This window comes from Hyla sarda, chromosome 2 (assembly GCF_029499605.1).
Source record: "Hyla sarda isolate aHylSar1 chromosome 2, aHylSar1.hap1, whole genome shotgun sequence".
NCBI classification, from domain to species: domain Eukaryota; kingdom Metazoa; phylum Chordata; class Amphibia; order Anura; family Hylidae; genus Hyla; species Hyla sarda.
This window is the reverse complement of record NC_079190.1, coordinates 244,272,709-244,296,287: the sequence shown is the minus strand read 5'-3', so window position 1 is coordinate 244,296,287 and position 23,579 is coordinate 244,272,709. Positions and strand designations below refer to the sequence as shown.

Genomic DNA, 23,579 nt, shown 5'->3' with positions numbered 1-23,579 from the left:
TCTACTCATTGTTTATCATGGTCAAAGAAATGGGACTGAGCTAAGTGTAGAACCAAAGTCACTGCAGCCCTTGTAATCAGCTGACCTGTGGTGGTACAAAAAGACGGCCAATGGTAAGAATCATATTGGTAGAGGTCCATCAGCTTTTAACCCCTTAAGGACCAGGGTTTTTTTTTCCATTTTTGCGCTCTAATTTTTTCCTCCTTACCTTAAAAAAACTAAAAATAAAAAAAATCATAACTCTTTAAATTTTGCACCTAAAAATCCATATGTTGGCTTATATTTTGCGCCACCAATTCTACTTTGTAATGACATCAGTCATTTTACCAAAAATCTACGACGAAGCGAAAAAAAAAAATCATTTTGCAACAGAATTGAAGAAAAAAAACGCCATTTTGTAACTTTTGGGGGCTTCCGTTTCTACACAGTACATTTTTTGGTAAAAATGACACATTATTCTGTAGGTCCATACGGTTAAAATGATACCCTACTTATATAGGTTTGATTTTGCCAGACTTCTGGAAAAAATCATAACTACATGCAGGAAAATGTATACGTTTAAAATTGTCATCTTCTGACCCCTATAACTTATTTTTTCGCATACAGGGCGGTATGAGGGCTCATTTTTTGCGCCGTGATCTGACTTTTTAGTGGTTCCATTTTTGTAATGATCAGACTTTTTGATCGCTTTTTATTCTTGATATAAAGAGACCAAAAATACACTATTTTGGACTTTGGAATTTTTTTGTGCATACGCCATTGACCGTACGGTTTAATTAACTAAATATTTTTTATAATTCGGACATTTCCGCACGTGGCAATAACATGTTTTTTTATTATGAGAAAAGGGGGGTGATTCTTACTTTTATTAGGGAAGGAGTTAAATGATCTTTATTCACTTTTGTTTGCAGTGTTATAGCTCCCATAGGGGGCTATAACACTGCACACACTGATCTTTTACATTGATCAATGGTTTCTCATAGGAAACCATTGATCGATGATTCTGCCGTTTGACTGCTCATGCCTGGATCTCAGGCATTGAGGAGTCATTCTGCAATTGGACACCAGGAGGCAGGTAAGGGGGGACCCTCCTCCTGTCTGAAAGCTGCGGATTTCACCGCTCAGCCCCCTGAGCTAATCAGCATTAGTTTACTTTCACTTTAGACGCGGCGATCAACTTTGAACGCCGAGACTAAAGGGTTAAGAGTGCAAGGCACTGCGATAAGTGCTGCGCGCTATTAGCCACGGGTCCCGGCCATTGTTAAAGGCCGGGCCTGACCCGCTATGACGTGTTATAGAAAGGGAAAGGACCCAGGATGTACAGGTACGGCCTTGGTCCTTAACAGGTTAAAGGGGTACGCCGCTGCTCAGCATTTTGAACAAACTGTTCCGAACGCTGGTGCCGTGATCTTGTGAGGTCATAGCCCCACCCCCTCATTTCAAGTCTATGGGAGGGGGTGGGGCTATGACATCACAAGCTCCCGGCTCCAGCCTTCGGAACAGTTTGTTCCTAGCGCTGAGCAGCAGAGCACCCCCCCCTTAATGTCTTGCCTTTTTTTTCCCTGATCAGAAAATATTTCAGTATCTATTTCCTTTTTCTGATTGTAGGTGTGTTTTATTTTTTAAAGTACATGATTAAGAGGAAACCATATTTCTTGTGATAGTGATATACTTTAGGCATGCCCCACAGTGAACATCTCCACATCTTTTCCTTTGTATTCTTGTAAGCATGTTCTGTAACCTGCAGGGTGGAGGCTAAGCTGCTGTTGTCTTTTCTATCACCTTTTAATTCTGTACAGATCACTTTCCTCCTCCTTCTCATCACAAACAGAACAGAAAGTCTCAGCTTTGTTTTAGGCTTAGTGGTCATAATAAAAATTGCAAGAATTTTAGTTAATTTTATAATATAGTACAAAATGAAATATAGTATGAAATGAAAATTTAGGGGAAAAACCCACCAAAAATTCTGAAAAAATGTTTTAAAACGATTTAAAAAAACAGGTCATTTTCTGATTTCACATTTTCTTTAAAGCGTACCCGCCAGATCCAACAATTTTTTTTTATATATTTCACTCAGTACCTAATCCTGACCATGTACATCTAATTTTTATGTGTCTAGCACATTTATTTATTTATTACACTTAAATTTAGCTCACTAGTCTGAATTTCTCTCAAAGGGAAGGGGCGTGGCCTCACTGTGCAGGTCTCTGCCCCCTCCCTCAGTATGCTGTCTGCTTACATCTCCCCTAGCTTTGGCAAAAACTACAACTCCCAGCTTGTCCTCACTGACAGTAGCGGGACACAAGCTGACAGTGGGAGGATTTTTCCTCCAGCTGTGAGCCCTGCACTCACAGCTGTCACTCAAGGAAATGTGTTCATGACATAGGTGATGATGCATGGACATAGCAGGACTATATGTGTCCAAGCAAGCAGTTTGACTGGCTTTTTCAGTATGAAATACTGAACATTTTCTAATGAAAGCAATTGCAAAACCTATTGGTTATACATGCTTTACAACATATCAAAAGCTTTTGTATCTGACAGTGCCCATTTAAAGGAGATCTCCAGTGCTGACAAACTTATTCCCTATCCTAAGGATAGGGGATAAGTTTCAGATCACGGGGGGGTCCAACTGCTGGGGCCCCTCGTGATCCCTTGTACAGGGCCCCGGCAGCCTGTGGGAATGGGCGTGTTGACCACTGCACGAAGCAGCATCTGACACACCCCCTCAATACAACTCTATGGCAGAGCTGGGGCGCTGCCTTTTGCAATCTCCGACTCTGCCATAGTTATGTATTGAGGGGCGTGTCAGTCGCCGCTTTGTGCAGTCGTCGACACCCACTATCTGGCCAGAGAGTCGGGGCCCGTACAAGAGATCGCGGGGGGCCCCAGCTCCTATAGGGACCTATGAGCTTGCAATGGCTGATTGCATACACAGATTGTTGCCTTGCCCTTGCATGGCAACAAGCTGTGTAATCGGCGGTTGATTGCTCCAGCCTGTAACTCAGGCATGGAGCAATCAATCAGAGCCAGGACACAGACGGAAGAAGGTAGGGACCTTCTTCTCTCCGGGTAGCTGATCAGGGCATCGCGATTTTATCAAGATGACCCCGATCAGCCCGAGAGAGCAGCCGGGAAGCATTTACTTTCACTTTCGATGCGGCGCTCAGCTTTGAGCGCCACATCGGAAGGGTTAATAGTGTGTGGCCGAACGATCGCGGCCGCGGGTCCCGGCTGTGAATAGGCGCCGGGACCATCCCGCCGGGACCCCGCGTTATAGACAGGGACCGGACTTAGGAGGTACTCATACGTCCTAAGTCCTTAAGGAGTTAATAAATATAGGGGAAGTACAAAATATACACCCAGGCAAGCAGGGACAAAAATAACTTGATTTACACAATTTTAAATTCCCCTTTATGTACAGTAAAATAAATGCAGCGGATGCAGTCATGTGGTCCCACTAATTCACATATTAGTGGAGCTCTGTACTGGACTACTGCACCTGTTGGCTTACCTTCAAAGCAACATTCCAGGACAAGTTTTTTTCCCCTCCTGGTAATCTGGTGAGGGTAAACAAATAACCGGGAGATTAATTTTCCTGAATCCAGTCCATACTGCTCTTAAACAGTGCCTGTCACCACACTAAACTTTTAATATATTGTTCCTTATGTAATTATAAGACACTTTGCTATTTACTTGCTGTTCAAATTCTCAACCTTTATATGTTTTTAATGTGATTGAAAAAACCGGCCCCAAGGTGGCCTGGCCTGGCCGGAGACCAAACTCAGGAAGTGCGTGTGGGGCATAGCGAGGTACAACTCTCACAGGCTTCAGTGACATCACGCCTGCTGAGGAACACCCACTTTCTCCTGCTGGGAACTCACACAATGTGAGCAAGGGGAAAGGTATGATACAAAGATTTTTAAAGCTTGGAAAAAATATTTTAAGGGCAGGAGGGGTGTTAGGAGTAGTTCGGGTATATAATCTGATGCAGTTTAGAAAATATGGTTTGATAACAGGTACTCTTTAAATTAACTAGCCGGAACGGCAGTAACTTTCTCACTGTAACACTGAGATGCTAGGTAAGTCTTGTAAAGTTACGTTAGTAAAGTGACATTTGGTCCCCACACAAATCCCACTCTGAATTGACAGGTCACACTAAAGAGCAGCAGGGGGCAGAATTGGTGTCTTAGAAGAAACAAAGCTGCTAGTAAGAAGGGGAGCAGAGCAGCAGTTTATGCTCAGTAATGCCGGGGGGGGGGGGGGGGGGGGGGGGACAACAGCACTATTTTCTATTCACAGGATAGGGGATAAATGTATGCTTATGGGAGGTCTGACCACTGGGACTTTTGTGGTCTTGAGGACACAGGTCTCAAGTTGCTTACTGATACAGTGCTGTGAAAAAGTATTTGTCCCTTTCCCGATTTCTTTTTGTCACACTTAAATGATTCAGATCAAAGAAATTTTAATGTAACCTATTTACACACAATGCCGTTTTCAAGCGATCATTTAATTTATTATGGAAAAGACTTATCTGATACTTCATGGCTCTGTGTGAAAAAGTAATTGTCACATTGTTTGGAAAGCTGATTATTCACTAGCAACACCCAGGCCGATTACTGATTACTTTAATAGAACCTGTCTGAAGAAGTGAAGTAGACCAAAAGAACAGCAGGATATCATGCTGCAATCCAAAAAAAAATAAGTTAGATATTAATAACTTTCTAATCTTTATCAGTCTGGAAAGAAATACAAAGCAATTTCTTAAAGGGGGCTTTGGACTCCAGCAAACCACGGTAAGAGCAATTATATACACAAATAGAAAAAATTTGGAACAGTGTCTACCATCTGAGGAGTGGCTGACCTATTGAAATAAAACCAGGAGCGTAGTAAAGACTAATCCAAGACTTCACAAAAGAACACACAACATCTGAAGAACTGCATGCCTTACTTGTTTCAGTTAAGGTCAGTGCTCATGATAAGACAGTACAAAAATGGCGAAAAAACTTCTGACCAAGAAGAACAAAGGTTTGTCTCACTTTTGGCAAAAAAACATCTTAATGATCACCAAAGCCATTTGGGAAAATATTCTGTGAACTGACAAGACAAAATTTGAACTTTCTGGAAGGCGTGTCCCATTCTATCTGGTGTAAAAGTAAGACAGCATTTCAGAAAAAGATCATACGAACAGTCAAATATGGTGGCAACAGTTTGATGGGCTGGGGCTGTTTTGTGACCTGGACTTCTTGCGGTGATTGATGCAACCATGAATTCTGCTCTCCACCAAAAAATCCTGAAGGATGAAGCAATTACTTTCTCACATAGGACTATGAAGGTTCACGTAGCTTTTGTTTGATCTAAAACGTTTAGGTGTGATAAACGTAAAAGTTTTCTTTACACATGTGCACTACTGTTCCATTAATTGTATACAGAGACTACCAGTGGTCGCAGAGCATCTTTAGCAGTCCAATGGGATTGGAGAGGCAGTTACTAAGTATCAATTGTGGGAAAACCCCTTTAAGGAATCAGTGCAGTTATAAGAATAATCTCTGTATCACAAGATACAAAGCCAAGAACCCAATTACAAGATAGTAAATATAGCGGATTCAACTCCGTAATAGACTCTTGGCACGTTTATAAATGTGAGTTAAAAATATATATATCAAGATAGAACTCTATCAATAAATGTATATTATCTGTATTTATAATTCATCTTGATCTCTCTGCATTATATAATCTCATTCCTGTTGAGACGCCTACGTTTTATGTTTCTAGCTTCTGTATGTATTTAAAATTTTCCTCGACTAAGAAACGGAAATGTTAATTATAGAATGGAGAATATTTTAAGCCTCGAACTAAAAAAAATAGAGAATATTTTAAGAATTGTTAAAACATTTTTTTAACTAAATAATTTTTTTTTAACTTTAATAATGGTCCAGTAGTTCTCCTTTTATATATGGCTAGCTTTTTAGAAAAAAAATCCTTTTAATTATGGAAACCTTTAAATAAACACCAATAAAGCATCTCTTTGGACAGCTAGCCCTACCAAAAACTGGAATGTAGAGGTCTTACTTTGTGGGTGTCATGGCTATCATTTAGGACTAACCTAACACATTCAAGGAAACAATTGCGGAGATGTGCAAAGGTGATGGGTATGGTTACATATACAGCCCTGATTACAGTTGTCTGTTCATGTCTTAAGGATCCATCTCCCATGAGATGAATGACAGATGCATGCAAACAATACGCAGAAAGTGGACCCTGGACATCTTTCTTATATATTTAGGAAACAAAATGCAAGCATTGAATTGATAATTCAATAGATGGAGGCATCAAATACTACCAAATGGATGTACATCTACCCTATGGTTTGCGCAAACAATCTTCTGACCTTTATACTTTTATGGAACAATAAACATGAAGAAGACATGGTGCTGCTATCCTGAATAAAAATGGATTGCTTAGTTTGTCACCTACACTGGCATGCTACTCTTAATGCCGGGGCCTGGAACATGCAATCCCCTTCTTTTAGAGAATGGACAATGAAATGGAGACAGATGTCAAACTTGAATGTGACAAAAATCTATTACACTGTGAAGTTGCTAGGAAGCTTTATGTACCACATGTACTCCAGTAGTCCTAAGAAAATACAGATATGGTAGAAAAAAGTAAGAAATTTGTCACCACAAAACAAATTGCCACCAACAAAGTTATACACAAAATATATATATGTATATTTTCCATTATATACATATCTTTGTGTATCTATTAAACAGTGTAATGCCTGGGTGTTAGTCAACAGAATCTATGTCAGAAGGAGGAGGCCCTGTTGAAAGAGTCTTTTGCACAAGAATCTGTTCCTCTGATAATGGAGGTTGAGTTATGGGCTGAATTCCAGATTCTTTTTGCTCTGTGACTACATTTATTTCCTCGGAAGACTCTTCCTCTGCTGGGTTTGTCCCTAATGAATCGCCGTTAGCTGCATCACCGACATCATCTAGTATGGTAACTTGATCTTGAAGGACCTCAATTTTCTTGTTGAGCTCATTGCGCTCAGTCTGAAGGGCCCGACAAAGCTTCTCCAGACGGTCAAGCTTGATTTGCAGTGCTTTGTGCTCCTTATCCCTAACAGTTTTCTGAGAAGAAAAGAAGGTATGTAAGAATGTTTGAACTTGTACTAACCCTACCACTTAAAGGGGTTGTCCAGCAAAAGAAACTTGTGAATGGTGTCAAAAAGAGTAACATTAGCAATAGTGCACAGACCTGCTGTCTGGCTTGTAGTGATGTCACGTCACAGTTTCTGAATGAAAAGCTTCCATCCCGGCTTTCCGCTCCCCTGCTGTCTGCATGAGGTCTCTCAGTCACAGTAGGTTTCCCTCAGAACAGGATTCCCTGCTGCCTTATCTAATGAGTCAAATCTAATGAGCAGTAATATGAAAGGTCACAACTACAAGCCAGACAGCACAGCTGAAATAAAAGATCAATGCAATGTGGATAATAACATATTGGTAAGTTGCTTTATTAAACTTTTTTTTTTTTAAACACCATACACAGGTTGTTTCTTTCCCCGGACAATCCCTTTAATGTAAACACTAGAAAACACTCAAGCATTTTCATAAAGTATGCAGATTTCCATGTTGATCCTACATGGATGAGTGGCTAACAGCAGAAAAATCCAATATTCAACTTAATTCATTACCAAAAAGTGCCAACAAGATTTCCCCTTGCTATACAGTGAAGGTGAATTATGTGCCATAAGTCACAGAAATAAAACAGTTTCCTTGGAGAAGAAACTGCATTTTTCTTATACAGGCAAGAATGTGTGCAGACAATTCTATATAGCTCATACTAGCCATTTACAGCTTCACTAAGTTGGCCATGCACTAAAAACACTTAGAACCACTCTGTTTCCAGTGTAATAGACACTGAGAAATCTGGCAATGGAAGGCTATGAGCACATAGTGCCAGGATAACACTAATGCTTTCCTGCCAGGAATACAGAAAAAGTACACACAGCACTATTCTGAAGCTTACACATGACTATAACAAATTAGTGAAAAGCTGCACCATAGGGACTCTATGCAAAATTGACCAGAAACACAGAGAAGTTTAGAAAACAGCAGGAAACCCCTTCACTAACAAGGCAAGCTTCAGTTACCTCTTCAGCCATCTGTAGTAGGGCTTTATTGTTGTTTTCCCACTTGGTACGCCAGACAACTGTTTCTTTCTCCAGTTTCTTTATTTTCTTTGTCATCTAGGGAAAAAGATGAGGAAAAACATTAAAGCGCAAGTCCAAAGTTGTAAGGCTGTATGAATTTCACCTCCTGCTTGGGAAGACACAGGCCACGCTGGGCAGTATAGCTGGTGAGGCATCCATGCCATGCTCCGTGACATTTCGTGCATGAGAGGGCTCATGCAGAGACCCTCACTGAGCGTGGAAAGGTTACCTCGGCAACTGTACCACCCAGCTTGGCCTGAGTCTCCCAACACTACTGCTAAAGATCTTTTGGGCTTACAACTTTGGGCTTATGCTTTAGATACTTGTTTAATGTAGCATTCTCTCATGCCAACCTCCCGAGCTGTCGCCTTAATGCAACCTGAAACTAAAATCTCATTTTAAAATTTCTCAAGGGTCCAATCTTTCACTTAAACCTGTGTGGTTCATAAGGCAGCAGAAGATTATTGAGGACTATTGATAAGCATCATTTAAAATAATGTCACCCACTTAACAGATTGGTGTTTACTTATGGAACTCAACTCAGAAAAAGCATTAGGCTTTTTTTTAGGGGGTACTAGCAACTCATCGTATAAGAAAGGGTAAGAGCTGAAACAAACCTTTTCCATTTCCTGACGAAATGTTGTGAAAAGCTCATTACTTTTTGCCATCGTGGTCTGAAATTCTTCAAACTTGTCCATGTAAAGAGATAGCTGAAATAATACAGATTGCCTTAGTTAAAAAATTATAATAATCTGAGCCACCAGTTGACTCTTGTTGGGTTTTTGGAGCTCCTGTAAGATAGTGTATGTACACTGTGTGTAGCCAGGCACAGATTTGGTAACATGTTTCTGAACATTAAACACCAATTATGACCCCTCAACATGTCTGGTCAAGAAAACTAAAAAACACATCTAATGTCATCTGTGTTTATTCAGTACAAGGTCAAGTACTTTAAAGGAGTACTCTGGTTTACTAAAATGTATCCCCTATCCAAAAGGATAGGGGTTAAGTGTCTGATCGCAGCGGGTCTGACCGCTTGGAACCCCACACGATCTCCTACACAGCACACCGGCTCTCTGCATAAAAAAAGCAGAGTATATTTCTTCTTGTGCCCTTCTGCTGCCCTCCTCAGGGTCCCTGTACCTTGCCCACTTCCAGAACCCTATATCTAAAACCATAGGAATAGCTAGGGCATATAGGGCTCTCCTGCTTGAACCAGAGTTTCTGTCATGCTGCTGCAAAGGTGAACTGGACCTCCATGCAGCATTCACTACTGCTCAATGGTCTCATGCTTTTACAATAAGCTCTAAGGTCTCTCATTGTGCCTCCTACCTAGAGGTGTCTAGGAAGCTGCTTTATAGATAGTATCGAAGCCCTTCTAGATTAGCAAAAATGTACCCAACCTGCCCCAACATATTCTGGCAATACCATTAACAGGTGGGCTCCTTCCGGCACATATGGTGGGAATGTGCATACATATGGCCCTTTTGGCAACAACTTCTTACTCTTTTGTGTAAGCTAACAGGATATATAATACTGTGGTGCCTAGAGGTGGCTTTTCTGCATCGAAGACTAGATGACCTCACTATCCCTGACGTAGCATATGCATCTCCTTACTGTGGCAGCAAATTGGAAGTGCACCAAATTGCCAAACATTCAACACTTGATCAGCGATACACACCTTAATTACATGATGGAACGCCCCCTTGCCTCGGCAATGCACAGTCTCAGTTCAATATCACCTGGGCTAAATGGCTTAAGTATAAGAATCTATGATGGACCTGCACAGTCACAGATTGCTTTATCAATTTATTTTCACGTTCTGCCAGTAAAAACAATTTATGCTTGTACGGTATATTATCCTGTTCTTTGGGTTTACCATTTAATAGGTTGCATGACCAATACAGGAGCAATGTTGAGCTTTGTATTTTCTTTTCCTATTATTATAAGCGGTCCACTTATATTGCAGAGGTATAACCCTTTGTACTCATATTTCCATGCAGTAGTCCCAACAGATTGGGAGGGGGGCGTCTGCCACCACTTTGTGCTGTGGTCGACACAGCTCTTCAAGCAGAGAGCCGTGGCACCGTGCAAGAGAACGTGGGGGGTCCAATCGGATTATGACCAACCTGGGATGAAGCTTACTTTACAGACTGCAGGTTGTACAATAAAGTCATGGTGTAAAAAGAAAAATATGAATAAAAGAAACCTTTATCTTTAACGGCCCTCATTTAATATTGGATAATATGTAAGAACAAATCATATTTTACTTACCTGCTGCTTTAACTGACTTTCTTGCTGCTTCAGTTCCTCAAATTTTTGCCTGGTTTCCGTGGCCTCATTCAACAACTAAAAAGTGATACAAGCCATTTAATAGTCTGATGTGCCAGGAACTAGACTGCACTGAATCTGGTTTTCCAAAGTACATCATGTTACCGTTCAAAGAAAAAAAACACAATGCTATCGAGGAATGCAGGGCATAGCTGTGAATGGCTCTGCCTACTACTGAAACACAGTGATTAAACCAAAAAACAGTTTCTATCTTGTATTAAAGAGAAACATAAAACTAATTTAGATCATTTAATACAGATAAAACTTTCTTTTCAAAATACATTCCAAATACATACAAACACATCGAAAACAAACTGAGTGTTTGGATGACAAGTATGCAGTGGCTTAACCTCTTAAGGACGCAGGGGGTACCCTGCGCCCGCTCCCTTTCTATAACGTGGGGTCACGTCATAGTGGGTCGGTCCCTGATGCTACTGAAAGCCGGGACCCGTGGCTAATAGCGCAAGTCACCGATCACGGTGACGTGCGCTATTAATCCTTTAGACGCGGAAATCAAAGTTCATCGCCGCATCTAAAGTTAAAAATATGCTTCCCGGCAGCTCAGTTGGGCTGATCGGGACCCCCACGGTGTCCCGATCAGCTGTATGGACACGAGGAGGGTCCCTACCTTCTCTGATATGACTGAAAATTGTAGAAACTTTAAAACATCACTTTTATTAGTATTCTCCTTAAAATATTACCAATAGTGTAAACCAAATATTATATTCCATATTCGGCTGCCATCAGATTATTCCACAGATATTATAAACGGATATACAGGATATAGATAGACGGTACTCGTACTCACATCTACTATCTCGCTCTTTGTTATTCAAGTCTCTCAGGATATATTGCACTTAATACTCTTCTGTATTGCACATGTTCCTCTATCAGCAGCTATTCATAGTATTGCACATAGTCCATTTTTACAGCAGCAGTGTCTAATTGATGAATTGCACACAGTCCCGATATTGCACATGTTGATACAATTCACACAGTCTCATGTCCAACACTGCTTCACTCTCCTTTAGACTATTGCACATATGCCACTGTTTCACTTTATGCCAGAATATTGCACAAATATCAAGGGATGCACGTCCCTCCCAGTAGTACTCCGAAAGCTAATTGAACACCTGAACATAAGGTGAGTGGTAGGAAGTAAAACTGATAGGAGGATAGGTGTAGAGGGGAGGGGAACAAGGAGCGAATATAAACCGATAGGTAGCTAGACCTCAGTGTACGGCCGTCATCAGAGCTGTGCACATGCGCATGAGGAGAGAGCCACAGGGTGCAATATGGACAAAAATGAATGCTGTCCATTGATTCCTGACGAATTGACAGCGGGAAACGCGTTGAATCTTTAAAAATATTAACCATCACTCCCCGTTTACATAGGAGTACCCAGTGCCGGAATGCAAGGAAACAGAAACCGGATCACTAGAGGAAGCAAGTACCGGAATACAGGTTTCTGTAAATAATTTATCTTTGCACTGCCTTCTAATTACGATCAGGGGAACACATTTGTGCAATAACAGTGGAAGGTGCAATACAATATAGTCTAAATAATGATGCATGGTGCTGATGAAATATCTATGTGGACTGTGCAATAGGAAAATAATATTATGTGGATGGTGCAACAAGTATTGAACTGTGTAGAGACACCGAACTGTGGCTATACCCCCTGAACTGTATAAGGATACTGGGAGGGACGTGCATTCCTTGATATTTGTGCAATACTCTGGCATAAAGTGAAACAGTGGCATATGTGCAATAGAGAAGAGTATAAGTGCAATATATCCTGAGAGACTTGAATAACAAAGAGCGAGATAGTAGATGTGAGTACGAGCACCATCTATCTATATCCTGTATATCCGTTTATAATATCTGTGGAATAATCTGATGGCAGCCAAATATGGAATATTTGGTTTACACTATTGGTAATATTTTAAGGAGTATACTAATAAAAGTGATGTTTTAAAGTCTCTACAATTTTCAGTCATATCTACAGTTTTGGAGACCAATAATTGAAGTGTGTGGAATCACAATATCATATATAATCCCTACCTTCCTCCTCGTTGTCCGATCGCCGAATGACTGCTTCATGCCCGAGATCCAGGCAGGAGCAGTCAAGTGGCTATAACACTGATCAATGCTATAGCAGTGATCAATGTAAGAGATCAGTGTGTGCTATGTTATAGCCCTCTATGGGGGCTATAACATAACTTAAAAAAAAAAAAAAAAAAATCACCCCCTTTTCCCATTAACCTCTTAAGGACCCAGCCATTTTACACCTTAGGACCCGGCCATTTTTTGAACAGCTGACCACTGTCACTTTAAACATTAATAACTCTGGGATGCTTTTAGTTATCATTCTGATTCCGAGATTGTTTTTTCGTGACAAATTCTACTTTAACATAGTGGTAAAAAAAATGTGTAACTTGCATCCTTTCTTGGTGAAAAATTAGAAAATTTTAGGAAAAATTTGAAATTTTTGCATTTTTCTAACTTTGAAGCTCTCTGTAAGGAAAATGGATATTCAAAATATTTTAATTTTTTTTTCACATATACAATATGTCTACTTTATGTTGGCATCATAAAATTGACAAGTTTTTACTTTTGGAAGACACCAGAGGGCTTCAAAGTTCAGCAGCAATTTTCCAATTTTTCACAAAATTTCCAAATTCCCTATTTTTCAGGGACCAGTTCAGGTTTGAAGTGGATTTGAAGGGTCTTCATCTTAGAAATACCCCACAAATGACCCCATTATAAAAACTGCACCCCCCAAAGTATACAAAATGATATTCGGTCAGCCTTTTAACCCTTTAGGGGTTTCACAGGAATAGCAGGAAAGTGAAGGAGAAAATTCACAATCTTCATTTTTTACACTCGCATATTCTTGTAGACCCAATATTTGAATTTTTACGAGGGGTAAAAGGAGAAAATGTATACTTATATTTGTAGCCCAATTTCTCTCGAGTAAGGACATACCTCATATGTCTATGTAAAGTGTTCGGTGGGCGCAGTAGAGGGCTCAGAACCGAAGGAGCGACAAGGGGATTTTGGAGAGTACGTTATTCTGAAATGGTTTTTGGGGGGCATGTTGCATTTAGGAAGCCCCTATGGTGCCAGAACAGCAAAAAAAAAAAATACATGCCATACCATTTTGGAAACAAGACCCCTTGAGGAACGTAACAAGGATTTAAGTGAGCCTTAATACCCCACATGTGTTTCACGAATTTTGCATATGTAAAAAAATAAAATAAAATTTCACTAAAATGTGTGTTTCCCCCCAAATTTCACATTTTTGCAAGGGTTAATAGCAGAAAATACCCCCCAAAATTTGTAACCCCATCTCTTCTGAGTATGGAGGTACCCCATAAGTTGACCTGAAGTGCACTACAGGCGAACTACAATGCTCAGAAGAGAAGGAGTCATATTTGGCTTTTTGAGAGCAAATTTTGCTCGGGGGCATGTCCCATATAGGAAGCCCCTATGGTGCCAGGAAAGCAAAAAATACCCACATGGCATACCATTTTGGAAACTATACCCCTTGAGGAACGTAACAAGGATTTAAGTGAGCCTTAATACCCCACATGTGTTTCACGAATTTTGCATATGTAAAAAAATAAAATAAAATTTCACTAAAATGTGTGTTTCCCCCCCAAATTTCACATTTTAGCAAGGGTTAATAGCAAAAAATACCCCCCAAAATTTTAAACCCCATCTCTTCTGAGTATGGAGGTACCCCATAAGTTGACCTGAAGTGCACTACGAGCGAACTACAATGCTCAGAAGAGAAGGAGTCATATTTGGCTTGAGAGCAAATTTTGCTCGGGGGGGCATGTCGCATTTAGGAAGCCCCTATGGTGCCAGGACAGCAAAATAACCCCCACATGGCATACCATTTTGGAAACTAGACCCCTTGAGGAACGTAACAAGGGGTACAGTGAGCATTTACCCCCCACTGGTGTCTGTCAGATCTTTGGAACAGTGGGCTGTGCAAATAAAAACTGTTGTACAGACCACTGTTCCAAAGATCTGTCAGACACCAGTGGGGTGTAAATTCTCACTGCACCCCTTATTACATTCCGTGAGGGGTGTAGTTTTCAAAATGGGGTCACATGTGGGGTTTTGTTTTTTTTGCATTTGTCAAAACCGCTGTAACAATCAGCCACCCCTGTGCAAATCACCTCAAATGTACATGGTGCACTCTCCCTTCTGGGTCTTGTTGTGCGCCCCCAGAGCACTTTACGCCTACATATGGGGTATCTCCGTACTCGGGAGAAATTGCATTACAAATTTTGGGGGGCTTTTTTCCCTTTTACCTCTTGTCAAAATGAAAAGTATAGGGCAACACCAGCATGTTAGTGTAAAAAATTTATTTTTTTACACCAACATCCTGGTGTAGACCCCAACTTCACATTTTCATAAGGGGTGAAAGGAGAAAAAGCCCCCCAAAATTTGTTAGGCAATTTCTCCCGAGTACGGCGATATCCCATATGTGACCCTAAACTGTTGCCTTGAAATACGACAGGGCTCCAAAGTGAGAGCGCCATGCGCATTTGAGGACTAAATTAGGGATTTGCATAGGGGTGGACATAGGGGTATTCTATGCCAGTGATTCCCAAACAGGGTGCCTCCAGCTGTTGCTAAACTCCCAGCATGCTTGGACAGTCAACGGCTGTCCAGCAATACTGGGAGTTGTTGTTTTGCAACAGCTGGAGGCTCCATTTTGAAAACAGTGGCGTACCAGACGTTTTTCATTTTTATTGGGGAGGGGAGGGGGGCTGTGTAGGGGTATGTGTATATGTAGTGTTTTTTAATTTTTATTTTATTTTGTGTTAGTGTAGTGTAGTGTTTTTAGGGTACAGTCACACGGGCGGGGGATTACAGCGAGTTTGAGCTGCCGCGCAAAATTTGCTGCATCGCAAACTTGCAGCCTGATGCTCACTGTAAGCCCCCTGCCCATGTGAATGTACCCTGTACATTCACAAGGGGGGGACCTCCAGCTGTTGAAAAACTACAACTCCCAGCATGCACAGTCTATCAGTGCATGCTGGTAGTTATAGTTTTGCAACAGCTGGAGGCACACGGGTTGGGAAACACTGAGTTAGGAAACAGACAATGTTTCCCAACCAGTGTGCCTCTAGTTGTTGCAAAACCACAACTCCCAAACATTCTCAAGCATGCTGGGAGTAGTAGTTGGCAACATCTTTAGAGCCAGATGTTGCCGAACTACAACTCCCAGCATGCTTGGAGTTGTAGTTTTGCAACATCTGGGGGACTACAGTTTGCAGACCACTAATACAATGGTTCCCAATCTGTGCCCTTCCAGATGTTGCAAAACTACAACTCCCAGTATGCCAAAACTGTCCAGGCATGCTGGGAGTTGTAGTTCTGCAACATCTGCAGGGCCAGATGTTACAGAACTACAACTCCCAGCATGCCTGGACAGTAAGGTTATGCTGAGGATGTGTAGTTTTGCAACATCTGGAAGGACACAGTGGTCTCCAAACTGTGGACCTCCAGATGTTGCAAAACTGCAACTCCCAGCATGCCCAGACGCCAAGGGCTGTCTGGGCATGCTGGGAGTTGTAGTTTACAGGGTCCCATTACAGCAATGCATGTCGCTTTACGGCGACGTGCATTGCTGTAAAGGGCCCGACCGCGGCTGAAGATCTACTCACCTGTCGCCGCCGCCTCCGCCGCCAGGATCCGGGTCTTCAGGGACGAGGTAAGTACCGGGGCCGGTCCCCAGCACTCCCCCGTCCCCCGCCGCGTCCTCCGGTCTTCCTCCCGTCCTCTCCGGACTTTCAGGGGCCGGGCAGGACGGGAGGAAGTAACCGCCCCCCCTCCTGCGATTGGTCGGTTAACTAACCGACAGATCGCAGGGGATCGGAGGAGGTGGCAGGCTTGCCACCTCGCTCCTATACTTCAGCATGGTCCTGGCTGTCTGTGACAGCCGGAATCATGCGAAATTACCGGGCGGTCGGGTCCCAGAGACCCGATCAGCCCGGTATCGCCGCAGATCGCAAGGGCGATTTCCCTTGCGATTTGCGGCGATCGCCGACATGGGGGGCCTACATGACCCCCCTCGGCGTTTGCCCTGGATGCCTGCTGAAGGATTTCAGCCCGGCGCGCGGCAGAGACCAGAAAACGCCAGGGCGTATGGATAAGGCCCAGGGTGTGGGGGCGTATCCATACGCCCTGGGTCCTTAAGAGGTTAAAAAATAAATAAATAAAGAAATAACTAAATAAACATAAAAATAAACCTATATGTGGGAAGTGTAAATGTCCGAACTATAAAAATATATTGCTAATTAAACCGCACCGTCAATGGCGTACACGCAAAAAAATTCCAAAATAGCATATTTTTGGTCACTTTTTATACCATAAAAAAATAAAAAGCGAAAAATGGTACCGATAAAAACTTCAGAACATGGAGCAAAAACAAGCCCTCATACCGCCCCGTAAACAGAAAAATAAAAAAGTTATAGGGGTCAGAAGATGACAATTTTAACCCCTTAAGGACCAATACAATTAAACCTGTACGCCCCTGAAAGACCTGTTTTTTTCAAATCGGGGATGTCTGTCCTTATTAAGAGAATAACTGGTAACGTTTTGCCAATCACGATAATTCTGACACTGTTCTTTTGTCACAAGTTGAGCTTTCATGTACATAGTATAGGTAAGCAGATATAATATGTATTTTTTTTTTTTTTACAATGCAAAAAATCATGAAATGAAAAAAAATAAAAAAAAGATTTTTCGCTGTTTTAACACTAATATTTATACTTTGACCAAATCATTTATGAAACATATACTTTCAGATGTCTACTTTATTTGGAAAGCATTTCTTTAGTTTTTAATTAACATTTGAAATGTATTAGAAGCCTAACAATTTAACTTGAAATTGTCACAATTTTGAAAATTTTAAAAGTACATCTTTTTTTATGTGCTATGCAAGGTTTTCAGAAATTTGAAGGTGGTGGAACCTTCGACCCCCCCCCCCCCCCCCCAAATGACCCCATTTAAAAAAACTAGACCCCTATTTGCTAGGGTTACAGTGAGTATTTTAACACCATAGTTTTTTGCCAGGAATTATTACAAAGTCTGTGAGAAAAAGAGAATTTCGAATTTTTAACACTAATGCATCATTTGTGAGACATATTTTTTAGTACATTACTTCTGATATTGAAGAAAATGCAGCCTATATTTTAGTGAGCTGATCGGCCAGTGTTTGACTTAGGCCATATTTGGTTCCTTGACCGAATGGATTATAAGGGTTTTAGATGCCAGAACCATACAGAACCCCCAGATGTGACACAATTTTGGAAACTACACCCCCTAAAGTATTCAACTAGGCCAAAAGTGAGTGCTTTGAGTCCTGTTTGTGTGGTTGGAATGGTTACAAAGTCAGTGGAAAAATGTCCATTTTTTTCCCCACAAATGCATCATTTGTGGGACATATTTTTTGTACACTGCATCTGAAACGTAGAAAATGCGCCCCATATTTTATTACGCTGTTCGTCCCGTGTTCGGTAATACCCCCGCTTAGGCCATATTTGGTTGCATGGCCACATGGTAGGACCCAAAATGAGAGGAGCCCCATTTGGCTTTCAGGATATCATTATACAAATTATAGGCCGCACTTCATCTTGCAAAGCATTCTAGCTGTCAGAACAATACTGCCCCCACAGAAGTGACACCATTTTCGAAACTACACCCCCTAAAGTATTCACCTAGGGCAAAAGTAAGTATGCTAAGCCCTTTTTGTGTGGCTAGAATAATTTCAAAGTCAGTGGAATAGAAATTAGCTTTTTTTCCCCACAAATTCTTTATTTGTGGGACATCATTTTGGTAAGTCGCTTTTGAAATGGAGGAAATACGCCCCATATTTTATCACCCTGTTCGTCCCGGGCTGGGTAGTACACCTACTTAGGCTATATCTGGTTGCCTGACCGCCTGGTAGGACCAAGAAGGAGAGGAGCCCCCTTTGGCTTTCAGGGCATCATTATAAGAATAGTCCCCATTCATATTGCGTTTCTGCAGTATCTGTGTCCGTTGTCATGTCAAAAAAGGGATGCCAATGTATACTGTACCCGTCTCATTCAGAAATAAATGGAGCTGCTACAGTCTACGTCAGCATCACTATTTTTGACGTGATGCTGACGGATACCTCTAACATACAGCTGAAACGCAGTATGAACGGGACGCAGTGTAGGGTCACAAACAGCACATCCGCAGCATTTTTCACACCGCGATTGCCCCCCCCCCCCGGCAGTCACAAGGGCGAGATCACTGCTGTGGCTGGGTAGCTCAGTGTGTCCGCTCATGAAATCCGCCGCTATGAGTGGACACACAAAGCTACCCAGCTACAGCAGGGAGCTCATTATTGTGACTCCTGGCGGGCATCCGCAGCATGTAATATGCTGCGGATGTGCGCCGTGTGATCCTACACATTATGCATTTTTATTTTTCATTATATTTATTTAATAAATGTATTTTTTTTATTTATTATTTTTACACTTTTTCTTTTACACTTTTATATTCTTTTTGTTTTTTTTTTAAACACTTTTTTTTAAGCTTTGGAATACTTAGTATTCCAAAGCATTGCAGTTATATGCTGCCCGCCAGTTTTACACTAGCAGGCAGCATATCAGGATGTGCCTCTGGCACATCCTGACAGGCAATAACCAGGGCAGACCTGGGGTCCTTTTAAAGACCCCGGCTGCCCAGGTAACTAGCAGCACCCCGCGATCATTGCGGGGTGCAACAGGAGAGAGACAGAGGGGAACCCTCCCTCTGTCAAAACTCCTTACAGCCCGCGGCTGTAATGGTTAAACTGCGGGGACCGAAATAAACTTCGGTGTGGCAGGCCCCCGCCTGCTGGGGATCACACAAAGCACCCCGCGATCGCGCTGTAGGTGCTGCAGGGGAGACAGAGGGAGCTTACTCCCTCTGTCAAAGACAGCGGCTGTAAGGGTTACACTGCAAGAACTGAAGTTTACTTCGGTCCTGGTAGTACGGCAGGGTCCCGGCTGGTCCAAATCCCTGCCGCGATCTCGGGGGTGTACTGGGCAGCACCCACAAGAACCATGGACGTGTATACACGTCCATGGTAGTTAAGGGGTTAAACGTTAATTTTTGTGCATGTAGTTATGATTTTTTCCAGAAGACAAAATCAAACCTATATAAGTTGGGTTCGTATGGAACTACAGAAAAAAGATAAGGTGTCATTTTTACCGAAAAATTTACTGCGTAGAAACAGAAGCCCCCAAAAAGGTGTTTTTCCCTCAATTTCATCACACAATTTTTTTTTTTTTGTTTTGCCGTAGATTTTTGGGTAAAATTACTGATGTCATTACAAAGTAAAATTGGTGGCGCAAAAAATAAGCCATCATATGGGTCTGTAGGTGCAAAACCGAAAGGGTTATGATTTGTAAAAGGTGAAGAAAAAAAACGAAAGTGCAAAAACAGAAAAACCCTGAGTCCTTAAGGGGTTAATAGGACTGTATACATTTAGGTCTAAGCATCAGCCCGAAATAGCCTCTCCCACCATCTGCAAAATCTCAGCCCAGAAAGAACATTACCATACAATGTATATTCAAAAGCTGGTCCAATATCTAGTAAGCACAATATTTAAACAGTACCAATCATTTAACAACTAAACTTTTACTATATTGTTCCTTATGTAATTATAAGACACTTTCCTATTTACTTGCTGTTAAAATTCTCAACCTTTATATGTTTTTAATGTGAATGAAAAAAACACTGTTCTGTTCCCTGCGCAAGTTAAAGAGGTGTTCCGGTGGAAAAAAAAAATTTAAAATCAAATGGTGCCAGAAAGTTTAACAGATTTGTAAATTACTTCTATTAAAAATTTTTAATCCTTCCAGTACTTAACAGCTGCTGTATACTCCAGAGGAAGTTGTATAGTTCTTTTCTGTCTGACCACAGTGCTCCCTGCTGACACCTCTGTCCGTGTCAGGAACTGTCCAGAGCAGGAGCAAATCCCCATAGCAACCCTATCCTGCTCTGAACAGTTCCTGACATGGACAGAGGTGTCAGCAGAAAGCACTGTGGTCAGACTGAAAAGAAATTCAGAAAGAAAAGAACTTCCTCTGTAGTATACAGCAGATGATAAGTACTGGAAGGATTAAGATGTTGAAACAGAAGTCATTTACAAATCTGTAACTTTCTGGCACCAGTTAAGTTATAAAAAACAGTTTCCCCCCGGAGTACCCCTTTAAACAGTAAGTTTAGTCTCCCCCTGGCTTGGCAGGAGACCAAACTCCGGAAGTACATGTGGGGCATTGCAAAGCACATCTCTCACAGGCTTCAGTGACATCGCGCCTGCTGGGGAACGCCCACTTTTTCCTGCCGGGAGCTCACACAATGTGAGCGAGGGGAAAGGTATTACACAGAGATTTTTAAAGCTTGGAAAAAATGGGCAAGAGGGGTGACAGGAGTAGTTTAGGAATATAATCTGAGCTAGTTTAGAAAATATGGTTTGATGAGAGATACTTTTTAAGGCTTACAGTATTAACTTAGCAGAACTGTATAGTCCTAGCTATTTTTTATATATTTTTTTACTTACAAATTCTCTTTCGCGCTGGTGTCGTTCCTCCGCTTCCTTCATAAGCTGAGTTGTCTGCTGAAGTTTTGCATCAATAAGTTGCTGTTGTAGCTCCTTATGTTTGAAGACTTTGTCAATGTGCTAGAGAGGGGAAAAAATTTATTAGCATATAGTTGTATTTTCAATGAGCCAATGTAAAAGATATTACCTTTCACCACCACATTCTGGCATATACACATTAGTTTTGCCAGGAAGATATTGCTGAGCAGATGCATACTTGAACACACAATCTGACATTTGAGGGTATTTAAAATAAGTAGGTTTATATGCAGTAAATTAGTAATTGTACCTAATATTAGTCTCCTGGCATATACACAGAAAAACTTGTTCCTTTTGCTACTTCCTACTGTTTTCTTAAAAATAATAATCAAATAATTACATTTGAATTGATGAGATAAAACGCAAGGGAAACAGAAATGGGGGAGATGAGGTACTGGCCCATACACAACAAGTTCATTTTGTAGGCTCAGCTACAATGTAATGTCCCCTTGGCATTGGTGGGGGTAAAAAAATATGTTGCTGGGCATTATGAATAAAACAAATGCATACTTAAATCTTCACTGTCATTAAAAAATGTTTTAACATGTCGATCAGAAAAGTCACAAGTTGATTATCATACTGGGTCTCGATGGATGAGACCCGCTGCAATTGTGAGTAATTATCCAGGAAAGCGGGTGGCATTGAGTTCCACTCCCAATACGACAGAGGGATCCGTAACATTTCTGTGCATAAAAGTTTATGCAGAGATATGGATTAATCTCTCTGCTGGCTGGGGAGCAGAGCTCAATGTTGTTCACTTTCCCGGCTAATAACGTACGATTGTAGCGGGTCTCATCCATCGAGACCCAGTCTGATCGACCTGTCAAAGTAGTTTTTAAAGACAACAACGCTTTAAATACCATGCTCCCCTGCAGCTTCCATTCCATGCACTTGTGATCCCCCGCTGTTCACAGGTCAAAGCTGGACCTTCGCAGGTAATCACTACTCTGACTCCCCCATGCAGAAGCCAACAATCAGTAAGCAGCAGAGGACCTGGTAAGTATGGCAACATTTTTGTTTTCTTCACCATAAAACGCCTTTAAATAGACACTGTCATTTAAACAAACTTTGCATAATTGTAATGTATCAGAGAAAGAGGGTTTTCTCCTTTTATCAGCCCATACAAATTTATGGAGAAGGGGTGGGTTGGGGGGGGGGGGGGTGAGGAGGGGGAAATGTGAGGAGTCAGGAGAGCACCACAGGCAAAAATTGCAAAGACTACAATAAGGGCTTACTGTGAATATTAGATCTCATGGAGCTTGATTCACAGCTTAGACTACTCATTACTGCTCTATAATGTCCTCTATGCTGCTGCTTCTGAGGGTGTGCTATAGAGATAAAGAAGAGCAGGATCCCCTCTTCTGTTTATGTACATTGTATGGGAGCCAACATACAGGCTAGGCTTCACCTGCTAGATAACAATTGAAAGTTAGAGACAGAGTCTGCACAGCAGAAATCTGGTAAAAATGCCATGTACAATTATAAAATGGCCAGTAATAGTGCTGTTACTTACACACACGACCAATTATTCTGAAAAGTTACATGAAACAACAGCTATGTTTTAAGATAAAGGAGTCCTAATGTTAGATTTGAACATGCCCAAATCTTTTGTTCCCCTTGTGAGATATATGCAGGCAGAGATTTACTCTTGCCCGATCTAAACCTGCATGCTCACAGGACAGTCTGAAGAGGTTGAATATGACCTACAGCTGTCTCATGTATGGTTTAAAACGGTCTATATATTCAAAATATGATGCCAATGCAGACAGGATTCATGGTTAACATCATGTCTACGGAAGGGCCTTCAGACAGTTTCCCCAAGTCTGTCATCCATTTGTCAGATCCATGGTATCCTCAGATAATAGTGCCACCAAAGGCAGTATGGCAGATACTAATCCACCACTAAAAGGGACCATAGAGATGTTTTTCTCAATGCATTTTAGAATTTCTAAATGTGTCTGACTACAGCAGTGTTTCCCAATCAGGGTGCCTCCAGGTGTTGCAAAACTACAACTCCCAGAATGCCTGGACAGCCTAGGGCTGTCCAGGCTTGCTGGGAGTTGTAGTTTTGCAACATCTGGAGGCACCCTGGTTGGGAAACACGGGACTACAGGTTCTTATACCTTTGTCTTTAAAAAAAAAAAAAAAGAGAAAGATGGACATTTACATTGAGCATTATATTACTCAACATTTGTTGCAGATATGACCGTGACTGTGCCATTCATTTGTTGGATGTTTTTTTGCCAACATTTATAGCTGCAGAAATTTCTGTAACAAACGTGTCTCCAGTGAATACATCCTACTAGACTATTTTTGATATTTCACTGATTTATGTCTATGGGTTAGAATTTC

General features: G+C 41.5%; 1 protein-coding gene across 10 annotated transcripts in view; it reads right to left on the bottom strand.

The window, feature by feature from the left end:
• Positions 1–821: 821 nt before the first annotated feature.
• TXLNG (taxilin gamma) overlaps positions 822–23,579 on the bottom strand; it is a 105,008-nt gene continuing 82,250 nt past the window's right edge. For all 10 annotated transcript variants that reach the window (XM_056556800.1, XM_056556801.1, XM_056556799.1 and 7 more), the window contains 5 exons: positions 21,150–21,269; positions 10,493–10,567; positions 8,836–8,928; positions 8,159–8,254; positions 822–7,136 (listed from right to left, as the gene is read on the bottom strand). In XM_056556800.1, coding sequence (XP_056412775.1) covers positions 6,792–7,136; positions 8,159–8,254; positions 8,836–8,928; positions 10,493–10,567; positions 21,150–21,269 — 729 coding nt within the window. In that variant the 3' untranslated portion in view covers positions 822–6,791. The remainder of the gene's footprint in view (positions 7,137–8,158; positions 8,255–8,835; positions 8,929–10,492; positions 10,568–21,149; positions 21,270–23,579) is intronic.